This window comes from Dermacentor silvarum, chromosome 5 (genome assembly GCF_013339745.2).
Source record: "Dermacentor silvarum isolate Dsil-2018 chromosome 5, BIME_Dsil_1.4, whole genome shotgun sequence".
In the NCBI taxonomy this organism is placed as follows: Eukaryota; Metazoa; Arthropoda; class Arachnida; order Ixodida; family Ixodidae; genus Dermacentor; species Dermacentor silvarum.
The window spans coordinates 77,281,916-77,307,330 of NC_051158.1; the positions used below are offsets into that span (position 1 = coordinate 77,281,916).

Below are 25,415 nucleotides of genomic sequence, written 5' to 3' on the forward strand. Positions count from 1 at the left end.
TTAAACGTTAATACACCGGGTGCGTTCCTTCCAAACTGTAGGTTTAGTGGATACAGATGACCAAGATATGAAAGCATCGCTTACTTATATGGAACAACGTATACCGAAGAGTGTTCCTGTCAGTCCAACTACGTAATATTGCTGCTACTCTGCGGCGCATTGCTCGCCTTTATGGTTTCCTTGGGCGAATAGCCCTCCCACATGTTTAAGTCAATACTGTATATTCATCATACAAAAGGGCACACGAAGATGCGCAGCGAGATAGAAACACGATGAACAGAATAGGCTCTAAGGCACTGTCAACACAGCACTGTGCCTCTTTCTTTTTCCTCTTGGGATCTTTTTGAGCTTATGCAAATACATTGCCTTTTGTTTCCACTGGGAGACAACTACAATAAACAAACTTTCATTTTTCGGAACGTCCGCATGTTTTCTATTGAACAATATGACTACCCAGTTTTTTCTAAAAGGCCACCAAGTTTAGACTATAGCAAATAGTCGAATGCATTCACTTCTTTTTAGCGGCGCATACAAAGCCTTCGAAGTGATCACTTTAGTTGATACAGTCTGCAAGATGCTGAACAGATCAGCCGATTGTGCGTGAGCTTCAGGACGGCGTTAGCCGGCTGTCTGAAAATGTGCGATCCGAAGGCAGCTACAGAAATCATCAACGTTTTGTTACAGTGAAAGGGGAAAAAACAAAATAAATGTGTTCCTGATATGAGCTTATACTGTACTTTCGGTTGGGTACAGAGGGGAATAATGTATTTTTTTGTATTCTGATCTAAATATGCCACAAAGAAATTTTCTTCAAAGTTAAGCATGTAGGCACATTTTGTAATTAATAAATGCGACACTACTGAAAATCTGCTCTTCGTATCGTGATTACACATATTTGTACAGCTTTCGCGCCAAGCATTTATTGATTTATCAGTGTGTTCCTGCCGTGGCCAACATTAGAGTGGCCATCATATGCACCATAATTTCGGCGTTCTGCGCTCAGCTGTGGCTCGCTTAGCTTCTGAGGCTATAACTTTCATCAGATCCTACTATTACTCGTGCAGCTAAGCTGGGAGTCAAATGTATTTCCCGATTATTGTTCCTAAAATACCGAAATCTAAGTGTTTCTCGTCGGAGTACATCCACACTTGTTCATATCAACGAAATTTGACGAATTAATTCAACTGAAGAAGAACGGCAGATTGGGCGAGTTGATGGTTTTCCATATTACTTAAAAACAGCGCTACAGAAACAGGACACAAAAAAGATACTGGGAACCACACGGCGCTGACTTACCACGGCGTTTATTGGAGAAACGCGTTTGCTTTTTTGAAGCCTTACAGAAAGCGTGCGCGCTTGCTCATTCTCAATAAAAGCACAATTGTCATTCCCAAAACATTGCCTCGTGTTCCCGTGTGAGACTAACAACGCTGTTTACCGCTGTTCAACAAGCCCGTTTCCTTAGAAGATAAGGCTACGGAACGCTGACTAACACAGCCACTACCTTTCCTCATTATGTGAAATGCTTCCGCCACTTCTCTTGTACTGCTATCAATGTGAAAAAAACTGGATTTTTGTGTCATCAAAAAAGGGTATACACTCGCATTCGAAATAGTGCTTTGCCAGGTTTGTATATTTCTTGTCTAAGAAATTTTGGGGCTCCGATATTCCACATCAATGCATTGGCCTGTCTGCCCAATGTATGTACGGCCGCAGGACAAAGGCATTTGGTAGACTACGGCAATCTTACAGGGGACGAGCTTATTTACATGGTTTATTTTACAGTCTGTGCTCTTTCCCATTCCTTCTCTCTTTCTTTGGACATTGGCATTGAAGAGCCAAATGATGAGCGTGTTTTTCAAAATGAATCAGTAATTAACACTGGATCCTTTCTAGAACTCCTGTCTTTCGACCTCAACAATACGTACGTTGTTTAGGAAGGCCAAACATTCATGCAAAAGTCCGGGGTGTGCATTGGTGTAAAGGTAGCCCCAGTTCTCAGTAACATTTTTCTTAGCCACGTTGACAAAAAAGTGAAGAAACACTTGGCCGGTAATTTTATACACATTTTTAGATACGCAGATGATTTTCTTGTGATTGGCGAATCTCTGGAGCCTAAAATTGTGCCATATCCTCTTGATGATTTTAAACAAAACGGATCTGAACTCAAATTCACCCATGAAGTTTCACAACATAGCATACTGCAACACCTAAAGCTAACCTTCGAACAAGACCGCATATGTTGGCTGCATTCCCCTAGGAGCGAAACGCCCCTGTTTATTCAAAATTTGTAAAAAACGGGATAGTTGCTGGATCCATTTCTATGGCATTCAAGATATCTATGTGTCTTTTAATAGAGGGCAAATCTTCCTCTGGCACAATGCTTGCTGATATGTTCAATGACCATGTTCTGAAATCAGGGGCTTTTAAAACCTCCGCTAGTACCGATACTGGCTATAAATTGCACATCACAACTCGCAATAAGGAAAAAATTTTTGGAATCCAACAAATGAATCGGACATAAATTTATTCATAATGAACCTACAGAATAGTTCTGCAGCTGGTGTTGATGGTGTAAAAGCAGGGTCATTAAAAGCAGTTTCGCAGTATGTTAGCTAACCATTTTCACATATATGCAGCTTCATTTTATGCACTGTAACATTTCCCGGTAAGCTCAAAATAGCCAGAGTTTCAGTGATATACAGAAGTGGTGACAAAAATAAAATGAATAACTATAGGCCAATTTCTGTGCTGCCGGTATTTTCCAAAATTACAGAACGTGTCATGTATGTGCGAATTTCGAATTTTTGTAGCTTAAAAGATATTATAACAAAGCACCAATTTGGATTTCAGAAAAATAATTGTACCGAGAAGGCCTTGCTATCTATTAAAGACAAATGAATTGATAACTTTCAGCGGGAACTTCACACAATCTGAATATTTCTCGATTATTTTAAGACAGCATTTGCTTCGATGAAACACGAAATTCTCTCGGAAAAGTAAATGAATAGGGTATAAGAGGTGTATGCCTAAATTATTGAGTAGTTACCTCACAAATCGAGTTCAGTGTACTGACATGCTACATGCAAGTTCGAAAATGGGCAAGATAAAATACGGCGTCCCAGAAGGGTCTGTAATTGGCCCGCTTTTTTTTTTCCTGATGTACATAAATGATATCGTAAATGTATACCGCTAACACCAGACGTCATTATATATGCTGATGACACTAACGTGTTTTTTCTCTGGTATAGATTTAGATAATTGAGAAACTCAGCTTAATAAATGGTTTAATCATTTGTCAGTACGGCTGAAAACAAATAAACTTGAGCTAAACACTAAAAAGAGAAAATATGTTGCTTGCGGCCAAGAAACAAATGTATACTCCGCGAAATTCATGTTACATTTCAAGGGGTCTTGATTGAACGCACTGTACTTCATAAGTTCCTTGGCGTTGGTGAACACTAGACTGGTCATCCCACATCGGCAAACTTCGTACAGATATTTTACGGTCTATTGGTATAATCGGAAAAATCAGGTGTTTCTTGCCACATTTGGTAGCAAATGCCTAATACTTATTATACGTTAGTGTCCTCACGAATTCATTACTGTTTGTTAATCTGGGGCACGACTATTAAACAAATAAAGAAAGTATTCAGAGTCTGCAAAAGAGAATAGTACGCATAATCGAAGGCGTTCCACGCCGAACGCATTCCGCCGCACTCTTTCACAAACACAACATACTAATGTTTGAAAATATTTTTTACAAAAAGATAGAGCTCAAACCAAACAAAATAAGATCAAACGCAGATGCATTCCGTGAAGCTTATTTTCGGAAACAACATACTTATAGTTTTAGACGCACTACATATTACAGTGAGAAAATCCGGACAAATTGCGGCCGGCAAAAACTTCCACACATGATTCCTCAGTTACTGAATACACATCATGTTATTACCGACATGGTAGAAGAATTCCGCTGAATAGCGCTTTTTAAAAGAGATACAAGCTTATCTACTCACGCGTGACGCTTCAGATGTGAATTCTTGTTACTTTTTTATCCGTCGTCTTTTCAGAGGGGTGTTTATTACATAGGTGCGATGTGCGCAGGCCCGCACAAGTGCAGCAATGTTATATTTAGCCTTATAGGCTGCTTTCTGATTTGTTGTATTTTAGAAGTGGTCATGACCTTAATGCTGCGATCAACATTTGCAATTTTATTTCTGCGAGCAGTTTGCAAATGCTAACTGCGTGCATCTTTATTTTATATATTTTTTTAATTTCTTGCAAGTGTAAAATTATGCGTGCTTCTCTCATTCACATATTGTTGAAAAAAATGCATTAGCACATGGGACTGAGCGTTGTGCAGTTTGGTGGTTAGGGCAGGTTTAGGCACATTGCCAGGTATTTAGTTGCCGTCTTGCCACTACTTTCCACACAACCACCGTGTAAACATTTGTACGCGTATCTGAATGAATGAATGAATGAATGAATGAATGAATGAATGAATGAATGAATGAATGAATGAATGAATGAATGAATGAATGAATGAATGAATGAATGAATGAATGAATGAAGACTCGAATAAAAACTTGTGCCCCGCAAGATAACTTGTCGTCATAAGATGGGCAGTAGTCTCGAGGCACCGAGACTACTGCCCATGTACACCGTTGTAGGGAGGCCGGTTTCAAGGACTCGGTCCTTCTCTCATGTGCGAGAAAAACCCTCAGGAAGTTAAAACTCTCCAAACGCGACTTGGAGCTGCGAAGTAGTCCGGTTGAAAGGAGTAGAAAAGTAGCGGTAATGTCCTACGTTCATTCTCTGTCACACAGACTTTAAAAAGTAGGGGCCAGATATGGTGTCAAAGTTTTGATTTCAGCTCCTAATAAAGTTGGTAAGGTGGGATCAGCTGGGCAAAAAAATAGAGAAGGAATCGGAAAGAACACAGACTGTAAAATAAACCATGGAAATAAGCTCGTCCCCTGTAAGATGGCTGTTGTCTACGAAATTCCTTTGTCCTGCGGCAGTACATTATACAGTACGCACAGTACATACATTGCCCAGACAGGCCGACGCATTAATGTGAGGCTATAGGAGAACCAAAATCCCTTAGATAACAATTATACAAACCTGGTAAAGCAATGTTTCGAATGCGAGTGTAGATCATTCTTTGATGACATAAAAATTGTTTGTTCACACTTATAGCAGTACAAAAGAAGTGGCGGAAGCATTCTAGGTAATTAGAAAATGTGGTGGCTGTGTTAGCCTTCCGTAACCTCATCTTCTAAGTCAATGGGCTTATTCAACAGGGGTGAACAACGGCGTTAATCTCACGCAGCTACCACGAGGCAATCTTTTGGCATTGACAATCTGCTTTTATTGACAATGAGCATGCGCGCATGCTTGCTGTAAGGCTTCAAAAAAACAAGCTGGTTTTTCAAATAAACGCAGTTGTAAGTCAGCGCCGTGTGTGTCCCGTGTCGGTAGCTCTGATTTTAAATAATATGAAATTAAGTCAGTTACAGATACATATAGCTGTCAGTACAGTAATTTTACGTCTGTGCGGACATTCTATTCAAAATAAGACCAGAGTTAAAACACAGCTTTGTGCCAGCATCAGTATCTTTATACGATTACTTGAGAAAACTAGAACTCAAACGAAATACTATCCGACCATTGTACAGCGCCAACCTTCAGGAAGAGTCAATCCCCGATCTGGATACATACTTGCATTTGTGTTGTTGAGGACCAGGACAAAGCAGTGATCGCTGGAATTCCACATACTCAACGTGTAAGTGACTTCTCCTGGACAACCAAATACGAGAAACACTGTCATAAACGCCGTGTATGGGCGACAACTACCGTAAACATCACGTAATTTGAACCAAACTTTGCAAATAGTGTTACAATTTAGATTAACGAGAGTAATGACATATTTTGCGCGGTAAATTTTCTTACTCAGACTATCTATTGAACTGCGACTATACGTTTAATTAGTCAATATTTTAAATTTATGTTTTAGGCCATAAGTCGTATTGCAAAGTTGAATACCGTATTCAGAAATATTAAATTAAGTTATTTCTGTAGCGTTAATTTCTGGGTGGTTCTTCTTTCCGGGCTTTCAAGAAAGCTCGCAAAATATAAAAAATGGCGTAACTGCGCTCTTGCGCATCTGTACTGCAGCGCAATCAACTGCGTTTTCAAAGAACGCAGCTCGCGTGATCGTCAGCTCACGAAAGTCCATCCATCTTTCAAACCAATCTATTTTTACCATTCCCTTCCGTAGCAGATTTTTATCTTCACAACTAAGATGCTCGTGTACGCTAAACACCACGGCCCGACCACGTTTTTCTTCGGCACTGGGTATGCAAACTTCATCCTATTCAAATACGCTTGAGACTGCTGCAATCCAGACGCGCAAGACAGCAGTGACTTCATTTACACTTTCCTTTTATTGTGATAGCAATTATGTGGATACATGCTCCATGCGCATTTATGCCATCGGCGTCGCCGTGAGGTTCCGTATAAAGTCCGCGGCCAACACAATCGGCGCCGCGCGGCGTATGCTGTAGGTGCGAGTGTAATCGTGCGAGGATGAGCCGGCGATCGCGGCTTAATCTCGCAAATGCAAGGGCGGGAAACAGGAAGGAAGCGCGCCGTCTTCCAGTTAAGTGCTAACTCTCGGGAGGGAGGGTAGGCAGGGTTGGGGGGCGGTGGTGGGTCGCGTTCTACACCGCACGGCCCGAGCGACCACGCGCGCCCGCCGGGCTGCAACCTCCACAAGGCTCCGGGGGGAGGATAGGGAAGGGAGGCGCGTTTTAAGCCGCGCATGCCTCCCGGGCGGCTGTATCTCGAAAGCCATCTCCGGCGGGGCCGAGTCCACCCTGCGCTGTGTTTCGCGCCTCAGTTCGCGTTGATGCGAACGGGGGCACGAAGTCAGCTCGCAGACTGCTATTACCACGCTTACTATCATCATTATCATCATCATCATCATCATCAGCCTATATTTATGTCCACTGCAGGACGAAGGCCTCTCCCTGCGATCTCCAATTACCCCTGTCTAGCGCTAGCGTATTCTAACTTGCGCCCGCAAATTTCCTAACTTCATCACCCGACCTGGTTTTCTGCCATCCTCGACTGCACTTCCCTTCTCTTGGTATCCATTCTATAACCCTAATGGTCCACCAGTTATCCATCCTACGCATTACATAGTCTGCCCAGCTCCATTTCTTCCGCTTAATGTCAACTATAATATCGGCTATCCCCGTTTGTTCTCTGATCCACACCGCTCTCTTCCTGTCTTTAACGTTTGTCCTAAGATTTCTTGTTCAATCGCTCTTTGTACGGTCCTTAACTTGTTCTCGAGCTTCTTTGCTAACCTCCAAGTTTCTGCCCCATATGTTGGCACCGGTAGAATGGAATGATTGTACACTTTTCTTTTCAACGACAGTGGTAAGCTCCCAGTCAGGATTTGGCAATGCTTGCCGTATGCACTCCAACCCAATTTTATTCTTCTGTAAATTTCTTTCTCATGATCAGGGTCCCCTCCAAGTAATTGACCTATATAAACGTACTCCTTTACAGATTCTAGAGGCTGACTGGCGATCCTGAATTCTTGTTTCCTTGCCGGGCTATTGAACATTTTCTTTGTCTTCTGCATATTTATCTACAACCCAATTCTTACACTTTCTCGATTAAAGTCCTCAGTCAATTGCTGTAATTCGTCTCCATTGTTGCTGAACAGGACAATGTCATCTGCAAACCGAAGGTTTCTGAGATATTCGCCGTTGATCCTCACTCCTCTCAAGGCCCTTCTAACTTCATCGCTACTTATAAAAGAAGCCTCTGTATCCGGTTCATCACTATTTCGAATGAAAGTAGCTTGGCTGTTTTGGGCACGGTACAGGTCAGTATAGAATTCTTCCGCTGCTTTTACTATGTCATCGAAATTGCTGATGATATTACCATGCTTATCTTTCAGTGCATATATCTTGCCTTGTCCTATGCCAAGCGTTCTTCTTACTGATTTCATGCTGCGTCCATATTTTACGGCTTCCTCAATCTTTCCCACGTTCTAATTTCGAATATCCCTTACTTTCTTCTTGTTGATCAGTTTTGACAGTTCAGCGAATTCTATCTGATCTCTGGAGTTGGACACTTTCATACTCTGTCGTTTCTTTATTAGGTCTTTGGTTTCTTGGGAGAGCTTACCTACTGGTTGCCTTGATTCCTTACCTCCCACTTGAATTGCTGCGTCTGAGATCAGCCTAGTTACGGTTTCATTCATTACCTCTATGTTATCTTTATCTTCCTGTTCTAGAGCTCCATATTTGTTTGCGAGCACCAGCCTGAAATGGTCTGCTTTTATCCTTACTGCGTCTAGGTTGGCGGGTTTCCTCTTGACTAATTTCACTTATTCTCTCTTCATATTGAGAGAAATCCTAGACCTCACGAACCTATGGTAACTGCACTTTACTTACCTAACACTTTTACATCCTGTACTATGCTTGGATTGGCAGAGAATATGAAATTGATTTCATTCCTTGTTTCTTCATTAGGGCTTCTCCAGGTCCACTTCCTGTTGCAGTGCTTCCTGAAGAAGGTATTCATTATTCGGAGCCTATTCCTTTCCGCGAATTCTACGAACATCTCTCCTCTTGCATTCCTAGAATCGATGCCGTAGTTGCCAATTGCTTGCTCACCAACCTGCTTTTCCCCCACTTTTGCATTTAAGTCGCCCATGACTACATTATACCTTTCTCATAGCTAATTCAACATCGTCATAAAACTTTTCTATTAGTCATCGCAACTGTATAGGTTGGGGCGTAGGCTTTTACTACCTTCATTTTCTACCTCCTATTCAGCTTTATTACGACGACTGCTACTCTCTGATTAATGCTGTAGAATTCATCAATGTTGCCCACTATTTTGTTATGGACTAGAAATCCTACCCCGGATTCTCTCTCATCTGGAAAACCTCTGTAGCAGAGGACGTGGGCGTTAGCACTGTGTAAGCCTCACCAGTTCTTCTAACCTCACTAAGCCCAATAATATCCCAGGCAATGCTTGATAATTCCTTAAATAGTCCTGCTAAGCTAGCCTCACTCGAGAGGGTGCGTGTGTTGAACGTTGCCAGGTTCAGTTTCCATTGGCGGCCTGTCCGGACCCAGAGATTCTTAGCACCCTCTGCCACGTAGCAGGTCTGACCGCCGCTTTGGTCAGGTGCTCCGCAGCCACTGGGGACTGAGGGCCATGGGTTAATTGTCGGAGTCATGAGGGAGGTAGTGGCCGAATACTGCACCAGGGAGGCCCATTCCTGTTCGGGTGAGGGAGGGACTTTGATGAAGCTTAGTTGGCCTTCCTGGTTTGGTTGCACCTGAACTAGTATAGCCCCACTAGCTCTCGGCATTATATACGGTTTACTATAATCGGATGCAACATAAGTCTGCAGTGAAGCCCCGCCCATACCTTCATAACCACCATTCACTGTTCCTCCGTGAGGCTGCAAATAGTTCGTACTTCAAACTTTCCCTCTTACGTACATAAGGCGGTAACCACAAAAAAAACACCGCATATCCACGGGGTGAATGATGATGAGTGGGCGAAGCTCCGGAGAGAATCATCAGTAAACCGTGAATCTTCCGTGTAATTCGCCCAGTCTCGCCGCACTAAATCGAACGATTGACTTCCACCAATGACACGCGCCATATGTGACGTCATTCCTATTTTATAACAGCGCCCTTCATTATAATTGCACCATCTCCCGCTTAAGGGACGCTAGCACAAACGCGTTAGAAACGTGCAGTACTCTCTAGTAAGGGGGAGAGGCCACAGCGTCTTACGCAGCCGTTTACACATGCCGTAACGTGCACCGCGTTTGCCGACGCCATGACTGCTGAGAGAGTATAACCCCCGTATTCATAAACGCTCCTCGACTTGAACTGGACTTGACACCGCCTTCAAAGCGTTTCGAACGCGCTGCCCAAGGCGGTGGCAAGTCAAGTTCAAGTCGAGGAGCGTTTATGAATACGGGGGTAAGGCGGAGAGGCCACAGCGTCTTACACCAGCTTCTTACACGGGCCGTAACGCGCTAGCACAAACGCGTTAGAAACGCGCAGTCTTGCGTTAATGTTGGGTATTTATTGACATCGTGGTGCGTGTGTCCATGGATGTTAGGCATGCTCATATACAAACTCACTCAGCAAGACACTATTTTGTTGAGAGTGTTATCTACACCCGAGACTTGTTCAGAGCCCAATGTGAACCCCCAGAATGGCTACCTATATTGGATCAATTGGCTTCTGTGAAACATTTTTCAGCCACATACACCGGCCGAGTTGTAGCTGGTGTATTTAGAATATGTACATGGGGGGTGTATCTGATAATTTTTGCTTGTGTTTGTGAAATGGAAATAAATAAAAAAAAAAAGCTTCGTGGCGTAGTGGTTAGCGCTGCGCGTTCGGAAGCGAGGGGTCCCTGGTTCGATTGCGCGCTACGGACACAACTTTCGGGTTTTTTTTTTTTTTTTCATAAAAGTAGACGTGGCTACCTACTACAACGACTACTACTACTACTACTACTACTACTACTACTACTACTACTACTACTACTACTACTACTACTACATACTACAGAGGAGGGACAGACCCACACCCTAAGGAGCTTCGCCCCTAAAATAAATTTATAAGCACGTACTTTTATACGTTTTCACTCGTCTGTTATAGTGGAACATACAAGTACGACAAGTACAGCCGTATCAAGTACGACGCCAATTTGAAAAGGTTGCATGACGATGATTTCGTTTGCGTCTGTGATTGGCTGGCGGAGTAACACAACCCCGCGCGGTCCGTGCGCCTTTGTTGCAAACTACTTTCTTTTTAAGTTGTACCCTACTATACAGCGTGTTGACAGCTAGTTTCCGCGGGCATCGAGTGAGATGCCTTCATGTTTGCTTCTGCGCGCGTGACACCATGCTTGTTAATGTATATTTAACAGCGGAGCTGTTTAAGCCGGGCGTAATGTGTCTGCTGAATCCAAAAGTGTGGGCCGATCCTGGCGGTAGTACAGAAAGTCTAAGCGCAATGGCACATACCCCTTTGAACTAGCGAAGCTGAGCCAGACTAAGCCTAGCGAAGCATGGTTAGGACTACTTAAGCTTAGTCAGTCGTCGATAACCAATTGATAGCCAATCAATAGCTAATCTGGAAAATTCCGGAAAATACTGGGGATGACTTGGTAGTGCTTAGCCTAGCCCAAATACGTGGCCAAAGCCATGCCATAGCCAATCGATAGCCAATCAATAGCTGATCGATAATCGATTAATAATCAATAAATTTCAGAAAATGCTGGGGATGACTTGGTAGTGATTAGCCTAGCTAAAATACGTGGCCAATACCTTGCGATAGCCAATCATTAGCTAATCGATAATCAATCAATAATCAATAAATTTTAGAAAATGCTGGGGATGACTTCCTAGTACTTAGCCTAACCTAAATACGTGGCCAATACCTTGCGATAGTCAATCAATAGCTAATTGATAACCGATCAATAATCAATAAATACCGGAAAACACTGGGGTTGACTTGGTAGTACTTAGCCTAGCCCAAAAGCCAGGACTAGCTAGGTGTCCATCAGCTCCGCTCTCTTTAGCATGGCGCCTCCAGTGCAAGCTACGCTAATTTATTTATTTTTTATACATTTCCCTAATCTTATTGTTCCCCTCAAAATCTACCTTTTACCACTATCTATGACTGTCAGAGATCAAATCGTACCAATCTCTTCCCTGATTTTTTTTTCACCAATACTCGAAATGTCTCTTGCTTATCTCGAGTGCTGACCGGTTGATGCTTCCGTCCACTTTAAACCCTAGCGCTTCTGGAAGGGGTACGTTACCTACTGTTCTCCCTGGGTGAACCACTTCGCATTCCATTAGGATGTGCTGAATGGTCTCCGGATGTTTGCGGCAGCACACACATGCCTCATCTGGTTCGGAATACTTGGTCTGTGAAGACACGTTTCACTTTCGTGTTCTATACCGATTCCTATATAAGAGGGATCAACCACATTTTTTTTTATACATTTCCCTAATCTTATTGTTCCCCTCAAAATCTACCTTTTACCACTATCTATGACTGTCAGAGATCAAATCGTACCAATCTCTTCCCTGATTTTTTTTTCACCAATACTCGAAATGTCTCTTGCTTATCTCGAGTGCTGACCGGTTGATGCTTCCGTCCACTTTAAGCCCTAGCGCTTCTGGAAGGGGTACGTTACCTACTGTTCTCCCTGGGTGAACCACTTCGCATTCCATTAGGATGTGGTGAATGGTCTCCGGATGTTTGCGGCAGCACACACATGCCTCATCTGGTTCGGAATATTTGGTCCGGTATTGTTTATTCCTTAGGCAACCGGCGCGAGCCTCATATAGCAAGGCACTACCCTTTGTGCTATCGTGCATATTTTCCTTTCTAATTTCTTTCGTCTCATTCTTGTAAATCTCGATAACATATTTTTAAATCTCCATGGTGATTTTTGTTTCCATTATTTGCATCCGATTCACTGTCTCTATTTTTCTCGCTTTCTTTCTGATGACTCCTGGTTGTCTATTACAGTTTCAACTATCCTGTACTTGGTTGCCAACTTTCTTGACCTCTTCCTCCATTCTGTGTCCATGCTATTCATGTACAGATACTTGTGCACTTTAGCCGCCCATTTATTTTCATCCATGTTCCCGAGTCTTTCTTCAATACCAATTTTGCTTTGTGGGACACAGTGGAGGAGAGGCACCTAGTGGTGATAATGGTCGGAGTGATTGACGTACTACAAGGACGAGGGGCAGGGATCGCGAAGCATATAGCCAAAGGGGCCACCGACCTGCCGAATGTTTCAAAAGAAGCACAAATGGCGGTATGCACGGTGCCAGAGGTTAAAAGGCAGGGGTAATAAATTGAAAGGCCAGTGCCTGCAGTAAACAGGGAAATTTGGACGCTAGCTAAAGCAGTGAACTTTAAGACGATAGCGTTAAGGGCCCCATGTCGCAGAAAATTCGGCGGCAGGTGTCGGTGTCGGCGTGAGCGCCGGCTTCCGTGGCGGAGAACACCGACCACGCAAGGCGTTAGTGAACAAAAATTTAATTTCTCACAGTAAAATCTGTTAAAAATGGTAAGTACGGCTGAAGCACAACCTACAGGCATGGTAGCGTCGGATTGTAATTTGAATGTACGAGAAAACATAATTCTGTTACGAGTAAACTCAAACACAAACCCCTTTTCCAGCATTTGTACCACACCAACAGTGGTTCGCTCGGGTTGGTTACTTGCAAAATTGCCATCCAGATGGCGCTCGCCTCCTCGGCAGGTCAAACTGGGACTTAGCCTGCCTAATGCGTTTTGGACACGCGTGGGCGTCGGGGCAATAGCAAACAATTATTAAAATAATGAAAAGGGTCCTAGGGCCTTCACATTTTAATATAAGACGACTTATAATGCCCCTGGAATAACGTCTTCCAGCAATGCATTTCTGTTTAAAAATGAAGCCGACTTCAAGGGGATCGGTGTAAGCTTGGTCTTTATGAGCTGGCTTTCCCTCGTTATCTGTTGCAGTGAAACCTACTCATAAAGAAAAATGCGTTGCGAACGGGGCCCGATAACGCTATCACATTCCACTCTTAACGGCGAAGCTTAAGCGTCCTCCAATTTTTACGGTCATTGACATCAACCAAGAAGCGCACTCAGCAGGCCGCGAAAGCGCTGTTCTGCGTGACCGGATACATTTTAGCGAAAGTGTAGCAACACCGGTTGGATGTCGATTCGCGGTACGGCAGTAGCTTTTTTTAGGCAGGCCTCTCGCAATCATTAAGAAAGATTAACTATTCAATGCAGCGAGACACCAGTAAATTGCAGAATTAGACCGCAAGCAATTAGGAAAAGGTGCACAAAGGATAAGTATAGAGAAGGTAAAATTTGTTACATAAGCATGCAGTGTGGTCATAAGCAGGAAAAATGACTGGAAATTCGAAACGCAGCTGAATTACGAAGCGATTAGCGTGTACGCCTTGACCGAAACGCATCTACGAGACTTGGAGTAGCCACCTGTCACTGACAATTTCGTATGGGAAGAGTTCAACAGAATGACTGGGTCAAGGAAAGGCGGAGGCGGAGGCATGCTAATTAGTCGAGGTTTGAAGTGGCAAAGGTTAAGAAGAGGTGTAAGAAGAATTTATTGGTTAACGGCAGATGGGAAGGCAAAAAGATCTGGCTTAGAGTAGCTTACCTATAGAAGGTACTAATAGCAGAGATAAAAATAAACACTTGATTGATTGCATCAGAAGCGATATTGATGAGTTCAAGAAATCAGGCCAGGTGGTATTAGTGGGAGATATAAACACGCACATGGAGGATTTAGACATATATAATGATTACAACCATTCTCTAGTGTTGGATCTGTTTGATGAACAGAACCTTACAATAGTTTACAGGCAGACTAAGTGCCATGGACAGGTAACGTGGCAATGCGGAAACAGGCAGTCATGTATAGGCTACGCCTTAGTCTCAGAAATGGTCTACGAACAACTAGACCAAATGATAAAAGACGAACATGTAAAATATCGGCTGGATAGCTATCATAGACATTTATCATTAAAGTTTGGGAGAGATACTAACGCACAACATGAACAAATAGCATCACAATTTCTAAAAATGAATGAAGAGCAAATAACACAAATCACAAGAAACATAGAGAAGAAAATGGAGGCTTTTCCTACAGCAATCTGGGAATATAAGCAACTGTTAGACGTTATGCAGTAGGAAATAAGACAGACATGGCAAAAAAGAAACGTTGCATTAAAAAGAGGAAACCACGTAAGTGGTGGAACAAGGAAATAAGGCACGCGATAGAAGAGCGCAAGCAGGCGTTCAGGAGTAATCGAGAAGCCAAGAAGTTGGGATTACAAGAATAAGATGTGCTCCTAAGATGGAACTAATACCGAGAAAAGAAAAGGGCGGCGAGTGAGCTCGTGCAATAGAAAATTAAATGTGCAAGTGAACGTTGTGTGCATAACATTCACAAAAGAGACAAAGGTGCCCCAAAAAGATTCTGGAACCATATAAAACCACTCGGAACTCCAACTGAAAGTTCGCGAACGACTATAACGAATGAAGACGGCACCATCTACGAAAGCGAGGATGCGCTGTGGTACATGACAGGCGTTATTAGGGATAACTTCCGCACGAAAGAAAGGGTACTTCAGACTGCAAACAGCTCCAGCGACAACAGAGAAGCCTGAGAGATCAAAATTTAGCATAGGAAGTTTTTACTGGAAAAAAGCTGAAGGAAATTGTCCTTAATAACACGGCCGCAGGACCCGATGAAACCCCAATACAGCTCATCAAAAACCTCGGTGCATAGAGCAAGGCACTGCTGACTAATGCCATAGAGCAAATGATTCGAAAGAAGAAAATTCCGGTTGGATGGTGTGAACGCAAGATAAACCTCATCTACAAAGGCAAAGGTGATAAGGATAAGACGAGCTTGTAGATGCCAGGTGCAGTAACGTCGGTGATATATAGAATGGTAAGGCAAGCCATAAAATTAGAACTGTCGAAGTGGTGGTGGAGAAAAATGATGTACTGGGGCGAACTACAGAATGGTTCACGCCAGGCAGGCGCTTAAGGGATAATATGTTTGTGCTAACTCAGTGCCTAGAGATTTCAGTAGCTGAGAATAGACCTTTATTGATAGCATTTCTAAGTATTAAAAGAGCCTATGACAACGTAGACAGGAAATTGTTATTGGATAGTCTTAAGCACGAAGTCCCAGCTGACGATTTCGTAGAGCTGCTGAGGGAGATATGTAGAGGCAACCGAGTACAAGTGGTATGGGAAGGTCGGAAAGGTAATTAAGTGGTGGGAATTCCCCAATTACTGAAACAAGGATGTCCTCTGTCTTCATTGTTGTTTACGCTTTATGTTAAGGGCATAGGAAGACGACTGGAAAACCGCAAACTAGGGTTTGATTTATCCTACATGCGTAATGGACAAACGGTGCATCAGAACGTCCCTAGACTGATATATGTGGACGACACAGTGCTACAAGCGGACAGTACAAGAGATCTACAGACACTTCCGAATATATGTGGCAACGCAGTGACAAATCTAGGCCTTAAGTTTAGCACAGAGAAATCGGGAATTATGGTCTTTAATGAAGACACGAATAATTCCGTGGTGTCAATTCAACAGCAAGTCATACCCATAGTCAAACAATATAAATACATCGGCGTATATATAAACGAAGACTTACTCAAGCACCAAACAAGATAATCTGAAAATAAAGGGGAAGCGGGATACAAGAATAATGAAACATAGAGCGCTCTGGGGCCACAATAAGTATGAGTTGGTGCGTGAAATCTGGAAAGGAATAATGGTGCCAGGGCAAACGTTCGCAAATGCCATTTTGTGCATAAAATCGGATATCTTGTCGGGGTTGGAAGTTAGTAAAGATCGGTAGGCCGGTTGGCTTCGGGAGCCCACGGTAAAACCACAAATGAGGCAGTGCAGGGTGACATGGGCTGGGCCTCCTTTGAAGTTAGAGAAGCGCAGAGCAAAATTAGTTTTAAAGAAAGGCTCAGGAACATGGATGAAAATAAATGGGTGGCTAAAGTGCACATGTATCTGTACCTGAAAAGCGTGGTCACAGAATGCAGGAAGAAAGTGTAAATCGGCAACGAGGAGTCATCAGAAAGACTGTGAGAGAAGCGGAGACCGTGAATTGGATGCAAATAATGGAAACAAGAATGACAATGGAGATTTACAAGAATGAGAAGAAAGAAATTAGAATGTAAAATCTGTACGATAACACAAAGGGCAGTACATTGCTATATCAGGCTCGAGCCAGTTGCCTAAGGACCAAAACATACTGGAGCAAATATTCGGAACTAGATGAAGCATGTGTATGCTCCAGTAAAGATCCACAGACACCTCAGCACATCCTAATAAAATGCGAATGGATTCATCCAGTGAGATCTTTAGGTAACATGCACCTTCCAGAAGCGCTTGGATTTAATGTGGACGGAAGCATCAACCGGTCAGCAGTCGAGATATGCAAGAGGCGTTTAGAGTATTAATGGAAAGAAAAGCAGGGAAGATGTTGATACGACCTGGTCTGTTACCGTCATAGGTAGCGGTACAAAGTAGACTTTGAAGAAAAAAATAATAAGGAGGTGTATACAAGAATGCTAGACAAAATATATTGTATGCATGCCTGATGAAATCAATCAGGCTAGGTGACTATTCGTCACCGCCCCGTTTCAAAGGGGATGCCAGTAAATCATCATCGTCATCATCATATAGGTAGCGGTACAAGGTAGAAAGAGAAGGTTTGAGGAAGTAAAATAATATTAAGGAGATGCATACAAAAATGCTAAAACAAAAAACATGTACAGTATGCCTTATTAAATTAAGCTGGCTTGGTAACAATTTGTCACCGCCCCGTTTCAAGGGGGAAGCCAATTAATCATCATCATCATCATCATCATCATCATTATTATTATTAACATTGTATCATGCCACTTCTCACGCGATGTGAGATGCAGGCCGTGTGCGTCGATTTCAGTTGCATAATATTACAGCAGGTGATACACCGTGGAGCAGTTGCATAGGCAGCGGTCCAAGGGCGAGAGAGAAGCCATGAGGGAAAAAAATTCTCTGTTTCGCTGGAAAGGCGAACCATAGATTGCGATAGCAAATTAGTATACAGCCATACGAAGTAAGGATAGTTGTTCTATCTTGCTGTAGAAACTTGGAAATAATCGCTTCTAAGTTAACAAGCATGGTGTCAGCGCGCACAGGCGAACATGAGCACATCACACTCGATGACCGGGGAGACTCGCTGTCAAAACGCTGGCACGCTGGCGGCAGCAGCGAGCGAAGTGACTTTCGTGCTGTGTATCGCTTCAACGCAAACTAAGTGACGAGAACGCCGCACGAACAATTGTATGAGCCGCCTGCAGATCGCTTTCAAAATAAGGCGCGCGCGACCGTGGAAAGTACGTAGTTAGGGCCCGAGTAGAACCCCCCCCCCCCCCCCGATCAATAGTAGTAAGTTGTGCCCCGGTGCCGCGGCTTCCGCCGCGGCACCGGGGCACAACCGACCGCGCCGCCAAACAGAGAGGACAAAAAAAGAAAATGTTGATACTAAAGACAAAAGTAAAGTTTTAGCCAACGCGGGGTGCGAACCCGTGTACGTCCGGTCTCAAGGCGAGCGTCGTAACCACTAGGCCATACAGCCACGTTTCCAGAGCATGCATTCATGCGAACCATATGATTGCGTTCGAGCGCCCTCGACGAAAGAAACCACTTAGAAACATGGTACGCGCGAGCGGCGCATGGCGGCGCCAGCAGTCGAGCGCTGGGCTTGGGCGCAAATAGAAACACGCCTCCCTGCCCCGCTGCCTTCCCGTTTCCCTCCCGCGCGCGCTACATTTAGCCGCGATGCTTGGTTCCCCATGCGCGGTCGCGAAATACGCAGTTGTCAGAGAACAACACCGCCCTCCTTTCTCCCTCTGTCCCATCCCCCACGGCCTTTCGCGCTACGGAAGACGGCGCGTTTCCTTTCAGCTCTTGCGGACGCCAGATTGAGCCGCGATCATCAGCTCCCCTCGCGCGCTTTAACTCGCACATACAGGGTACGGCGCGCGGCAATGATTTTATCTCCCTTGGACTTTATACGGAACATCACTGTGACGGTGACGGCAGAAATGCGCTTGGAGCGTCCATATAAGTGATATTGCAATAAAAGAAGATTAAGGAGATATACACAAAAATGCTGGAATGAAAAACATCTATAGCATAACCGAATAAATCAAGCTGGCTACGTGTCTGTTTGTCACTGCCCCGGTTGAAAGGCAAAGCCAATAAATCATCATCATCATTAGCATCATATCGTTCGATCCACTTGTCACAACTTGACATGCGCGCCGCGTTGCATCGATACTTGCAAATTTGGCGTTGGAGTTGCGTTGTATTCCTGCAAGTGTCACGACATATAGCAGTTGCATGTAGCTGGACCTGGTTACTCAAGCAGGCTATATGACTATTTGTCACCGCCTCGTTTCAAAGGGGATGCAAATAAAAGATCATCGTCGTCATCATCAACAGCATCGTATCTTGCCACGGGTCAAGTGATGCGACATGTGCGCCGCGTAGTCTTGATACCTGTGTTTACTCTTCCGTGCACGTTATCCCGCCTCCTCGCAAGGTACGAACCTTCTAGTGCGTGCTTCCGAAAATGGACTTCCTATAAAGGTGCTCCTCCAGATTATGCTATGACTGTGCTGCGTGTGCCGCGCTGGCTTGTTCTTTTTCTTTAATCTATTTATTTCTTTTCAGTCTTTTAATTTATGTTTGCTAAGGGCCGCCGTTCTGTCCGCTAACGAAGGTCAATGTGGCATTCTTTTTCATTCTTTTTACCCACAACTGCTTGCGCTACTAGTGACGAATCGTGATCTGTAGTGCATTATAACCACGTGTGTGTGAGTCCGTTTACGTGTACTTGCGTTGGTGGTTGAAGCTACACTATGGGAAATAAAATATTTGCTCACCTGATTTGTAGTTAACGGCCATCGTTGCGTTTTTGTCCTCTTCAACTAGTGTTGCTTGTGTTCCATTTTGATCATAACTGCAACATGCAAGCACAGTAAATAACTAGGACCAAACGTCAATTTGACAGGAAAAAAGCAGAACATCGCTTCAAGAATTTGGTTATCCTTCAGGTACTCTCTTCACGCAGAGAATTATTTTGCAACAATTATTCACTTAAATTATTTATTTCAAAAATTTACAATGCAGCTGAGACAGCTTTAAGTAAAGGACAGTGCAATAACCGCTTGTTTTAATGCACAGCAAATGTGTCTGCTCCATAGGATAGAGGGTTTATTCGAACAGGAACGGGAACAGGAAGTTTAAATGTAAGTCAACGCTTGTGTATGTGCGTGTTTCTTGTTTTGTTTTTTGTTTTTCTTGTTATATGGATTACTAAGTAGGCCGTTCCATTTACCTACAGCCAACGAGAAGCGGGGAAGGAAGCAAACATTCACAAAAATAAATAAATAAAACTGACCGGTGCAGTAAAATTTGCATGGTATGGCTAAAATGCAGCGACGCAAACTGTGCATGAAGTTTACAAGCTGTAGTGCGCGGAAAGCAGCTTCACGAGAAGGTGGTCACAAAAGCGTTCGAGCGGTTACAAGGTTTGTAACCGCTCGAAATTATATACCCCGCGAGTAGTGATTAAACATAAAGAAATGTGCGAATGTTCTGTGGCAAGCTTGAGTGAATAGCAGTGCTTATCAATGAAATTGAGTAAAACTATATCGTGCTATGTGCAAATGAAACTTTTCAAATGTGTTAACAGTACAAGGCCAAATACTGACGCAGCAATCGTTTAGCGTAATATATATTTTACAGTAGCCATATTTTCTCCTGATGTGCCGTCGCAGGATGATGCGGGCTTTCGTGGTCCCCAACTGTCTTATTTCAAATCACCGTTGTCTAGCGTCCGAATAAACACACGACGGCCTCTTGATGGTATCTAGTACCTCGCATTGGCTAGCTACAATTCCATGCGACCAATTCTCAATTCCTTGAACTTCGCCCCAAATATTGGTCTACCACTCAGCTCCAGTTGCCCATGTGCCACTTCTCTGGCAGTATAATTGCACACCCCTGCTTTCAATCGTAGCTCATAGAACAACTATTAAAAAAAACACCTCCAGTACGTTGGTCAGCTTTCAGAACCTTCGAAACTGCTCCCTGCGCGCGGGGCTCGCATGCACCCCAGTTTCCTTACGTTTCTTGCTATGGTGATTATCTTTAGCCAGGGCACATATATTCATACATTTGATCTTTTTTCACATGTTCTTTTTGCGTATAGCCGACAATCATCTCACGAAGTAATCTTTACTTTTGTTCTCGGCGTTGTAAGGTTCCCCAGCCCTGAGTGGCGGACTCGAACATAATCTTAGCTTGTCTTTCATAATAAATGTCTATTTTGCTTTATTTTATTCTTGTTTTCATTGCCATTAGAAAAAATTCAATGTGTGCCGAGCAATCGCCTCATTTAATAGTGTACATTATTTTGTAACAAAACTAACATATGTCAGAATGTCAAGGTCACCATTTTTTCTCTATTCCGCGCTCTCACCCACCTCTTCTTTCCCGATTTATTTCTGCATTCTTACTTTCCAATTCCTCATCCCTCTGTTTTAAAAATCTACCCTCATGTGGCGAGAACGCCACTACCTACTGTCCATTGTTTTATACCTAACAACCCTGAGTACACCCTGCTGCACTCACATCTTCATGATCTGGAATGGACCCAACTATTCTTATTTCGATTTCTGTGGTTTGCCGTCATGTGGCGGTTTTTTCGCTCGAAGCACGGTTGAGAGCGCTGCAATACGACAGCGCTGTTACGTAGTTTTATTTCATGTTTCGGGGCCTTTCTTTAAACGCCGAAAAAAAATCACCACGCAACATCTAGGTTGCCACAAAAAAATGGATCAGTCGTTTCTGAACCACCTCTACAATGTAACGAAACGCATTTGGCCTTAAAGTGAATATTAAAAACTTTGAATAATTGAGCTCAGTTTATTAACTAATTAGGCGGAAGGAAGGAAAGAGTGGAGAAGGAAAGGCAGGGAGGTTAACCAGTTTAGCACAACCTTTTAGCATGACAGCACAACCTTTTTAGCAAGTTTAGCATGACGGTAAACCATGTGTCATTGGTTTCATTTAGCTGCGCGTAACCAAATTTTTAAATCCTTGGTTCAAGTTACGTGAAACACCCTATAGACAGTGTAAGCTTTCGTTTACAGCAACGTTGCTTAAACGCGATTGTTTTGTCCCTCTGTTTGACGGGTATGAATGCGTGCCTGTTTCGCACTCTAGACGCAGAAGTGGTGGTGATGCCAGGTACGTCAAGAATGGACTGCCGTTAAGTGAACTGAAACGTTTAGCGTCGTCACTGGATGACTACGAGTCACTGACGTGGCATTCAGAGCCTGTTGATTACTTTTTGTGCCGTCCACCATCGGGTTTTTATAAAGCTTTTTTACTGAACATTTAAAGCATATTAGAACAGGGTCAGGTTTTAAGGAGAGATGCGACCGAAAAACCGCAATATTTTTTCGCAAAAAATCGATTTCGTATTATGTCATGCTTTATACTCCTCCAAGCCTCCTATTTTATGTATTAAAATACGAACAACTTTGGGCTTTCCAGCGGGCCGAGGAAGCCGCCAGGACTCAAGAACTCCTGGCAGTCACCTAGGTGGGACCATTTGTCCGTCTCACAAACTCGCAGGGCCCTTCAATAAAGTTCTTTGACTGACTGATGAAAGCTGAGAATCAACTAGATGTTAGTAAAAAATTACAAAAAGCACTCGAGCTGACTTGTAAAAGTGCAAATTTACCCGGATTTTGCATAAGCGGCATTTCGCTCCGCGTCGTTGCCTGCTCTAGAGAGAGCAAGCGAGAGAGGAAAGTCAGGGGGGTTAACCAGAAGTCTGTTCCCGGTTTGCTACCCTACACTGGAGTGGGGGATAAAGGGGTTGGAGAGAGTGCAAAGAGAGAGAGCGTGCAGGGCGGTACATGAAGCCAGACAAGTGTCATGTGTCATTGGTTCATTGATTCATTGGTTCAGTGCTCTAGGAGCGAATGGCAGCAACGTGTCGATAGTGTGCGACGGCTGGCGACCGTACAGAAGAATTTTCGCGGTGATGTAGGCCTAACCCTCTTCTCCCCGAGCCCACTTCAGAGGTGTCGCATTCCTGATGAAAATATTAAAACAAATCGTTTCCCCGTTGAAGTCTAGCGTCGCCGACTGGCCCTTCAAACTTTCAAACGCGGTTTTCTCAGTTCTTCATTTTGTAGAAGTTTTAGAGTTTGTGCACTAAAATCTGTGCACTTTATGTAGCCTGACCATTATGAAATATGGCACGCTTGTGCTTTAACATGTCCTGAATTCAAAGAAACAACTTTCACAGCTTTGTACAAACATGTTCAGTAAAATAATATCAAAAGTTTCTTCGTTGAACATGTTAAAACTGAAATTCAGCGTTGCAATTTTTTTTCTAGACTAAAACACTAAAGTTACAGTATATTTCGTGTTTTATTAAATTTTTCTATTCATTGCGAGAAATCATAGGTATTTTAGCGTTTTCTTGTGATCAGTGTTATCGCCTAAGCTTGCACAAAAATGAATTGTTATTAGAATGCTACGCACCACTTGAAATTTGATTGTACAGAAATAGACAAGTATTTATTCATTTAGGCGATTGTTTATTTACTAGATCAATGATAACAAAAATATTATACAGTGTCTGCAAGGCGACCGCTAATGAAAGACTCTTCATCACCTCCACGTATACCACAACTGCTTTTAATGCGTAAGCATTTCTATGCCTACCTAACGAGGAAACCTGTTCATCCTTCATGTAAGACGAATGCAATGGCTCATACCCCCGTGAGCAAGCAAAAAATTAAATGCCTCATGCCCACTTAAGGCAAGGCCTACAAGCGCTCAGCAAAATGAAGCGAACAATGCATACATTCATTGAAATCACCTATACAACACACAGAACAGCATACATTTACATAAAGGACCCGCTCAAAACAAGCATACCCCCCTCAGCAATTCTTGTGGTGGTTTTGGAACAGACTCGCTGGACACCTAGGTATATAAGGACCGATAAGAGTTGATAAGGGTCGGATTATGTTCGATAAGGTTGATAACGACCGATGAAGGTTGATAAGGAGTTATACTGGTGGGATCAAGTTTCATAACATTGATAATGACACCGGGCTACGTGGAGATGAGGAGGTGGCACAATGTTTACGCATATTTAGACAACTCCCCAATGACTTTCTGCAGGAATATTATTTGAAATAGCGTGGCCGCTTTAGCTATGTATACACTGCAATGTATACACTGCAGAGTTTGCTGAATCCGTTCCACCTTTCGTCATCTCTACCAACGTCATTTACCCGCCGTGGTTGCTCAGTGGCTAGGGTGTTGGGCTGCTGAGCACGAGGTCGCGGGATCGAATCCCGGCCACGGCGGCCGCATTTCGATGGGGGCGAAATGCGAAAGCACTCGTGTACTTAGATTGAGGTGCACGTTAAAGAACCCCAGGTGTTCCAAATTTCCGGAGTCCCCCACTACGGCGTGCCTCATAATCAGAACTGGTTTTGGCACGTAAAACCCCATAATTAATTTTTTTAACCAGCATCATTTCTTTTCGCGCACTGTAAACAAATATTGCACATTAGGCATTTCTTATTAAGATTTTTTTTTTTCAAAAACACTTACTATTGCTGGCCAAGTTTGTAGTGGTTGCTAAACTGATAGTTTGATCTCGTAAGATTCTCCCTGTTCCAGCGTACGCATATTCGACTATTATTTTCTGAAACATCTTCGTAACTCCGATTGAACAACCAGATTGGTTGCGTAGTATTCAGTGCCTGCAAAAAATGTTGTTTTAGCGTTACCACTGTCAGATAGTCATCTTACTAGGAGGAGATGGAGAGAAAGAGAGAAGGCAGGGATGGTAACACCATAAATGCGTGTGGTTGGCTACCCTACTCTGGGGGACGGGAAAGAGGAAATAGAAAGATGAGATACAGTACTACATATCTGGAAGTCACAAGGACCCAAAAGCGCCTAAAGAAGACACACGCAGTCATGTGTGTACTTTGCAGAACACCGCCAGTGACATTTGAGGTCATGACGGTTGACTGTAAGGCCAGACTCACATAGCCGTCATTCGCCCCGTCCCGCCACGGTTACGACACTGCCGTTCGTCAAGAGAATTTCCTTGGTAAATTCTGCGCAAGAACGGGGCACCAGTGATGTTGTACGATGCTCTTAAAGTCGTCGGTGTCCCATTTTTCACTTGATCGTACTGGATAGATGACGACTCTGTCAGTCAGGCGGAGTCGAGCGAACTTCAAGGTGCACGTGGCGGGTTTTCGGCGGAAAAGCCTTGAAGGAGCAGGGCTCCCAAAGCCGGATTCACACGACGGGACGGATCACTGAATGAGCAGAATGCAATGTTGGGCTAGTTGGTTGATGCTTGAAACGTGGTTCTGGTGCAACGAAACTAAGAGGAAGGAAGAAGAGACAGAAGGAGCACCAACTTGGAACTGAATTTATTACATGGAAACGCCCAAATTTTATACATACAGGATTGACTGCGATGCAATGGAACCGACGGGACACTGACACAAGCATGTCAGTGTCCCGTCTGTCTGATTGCACAATAATGAGTACCAATTTTTAGATGCACTATGGTGATTTGGAAAAGAAAATCTTTCTGCGCACAGTTCTGCGCATGAAAATCCTTTGTGTTTAAAATATGGGTGTTTC

The 25,415-nt window shown here is 43.5% G+C and overlaps 1 protein-coding gene across 1 annotated transcript in view; it reads right to left on the reverse strand.

Annotated features, from left to right (window-relative positions):
• Positions 1 to 25,415, reverse strand: part of LOC125945857 (uncharacterized) — a 31,344-nt gene that overhangs the window by 261 nt on the left and 5,668 nt on the right. The window contains exons 2-4 of the mRNA XM_049668200.1: positions 24,360 to 24,511; positions 19,592 to 19,668; positions 5,725 to 5,802 (exon numbers count right to left, since the gene is read on the reverse strand). Coding sequence (XP_049524157.1) covers positions 5,725 to 5,802; positions 19,592 to 19,668; positions 24,360 to 24,511 — 307 coding nt within the window. The remainder of the gene's footprint in view (positions 1 to 5,724; positions 5,803 to 19,591; positions 19,669 to 24,359; positions 24,512 to 25,415) is intronic.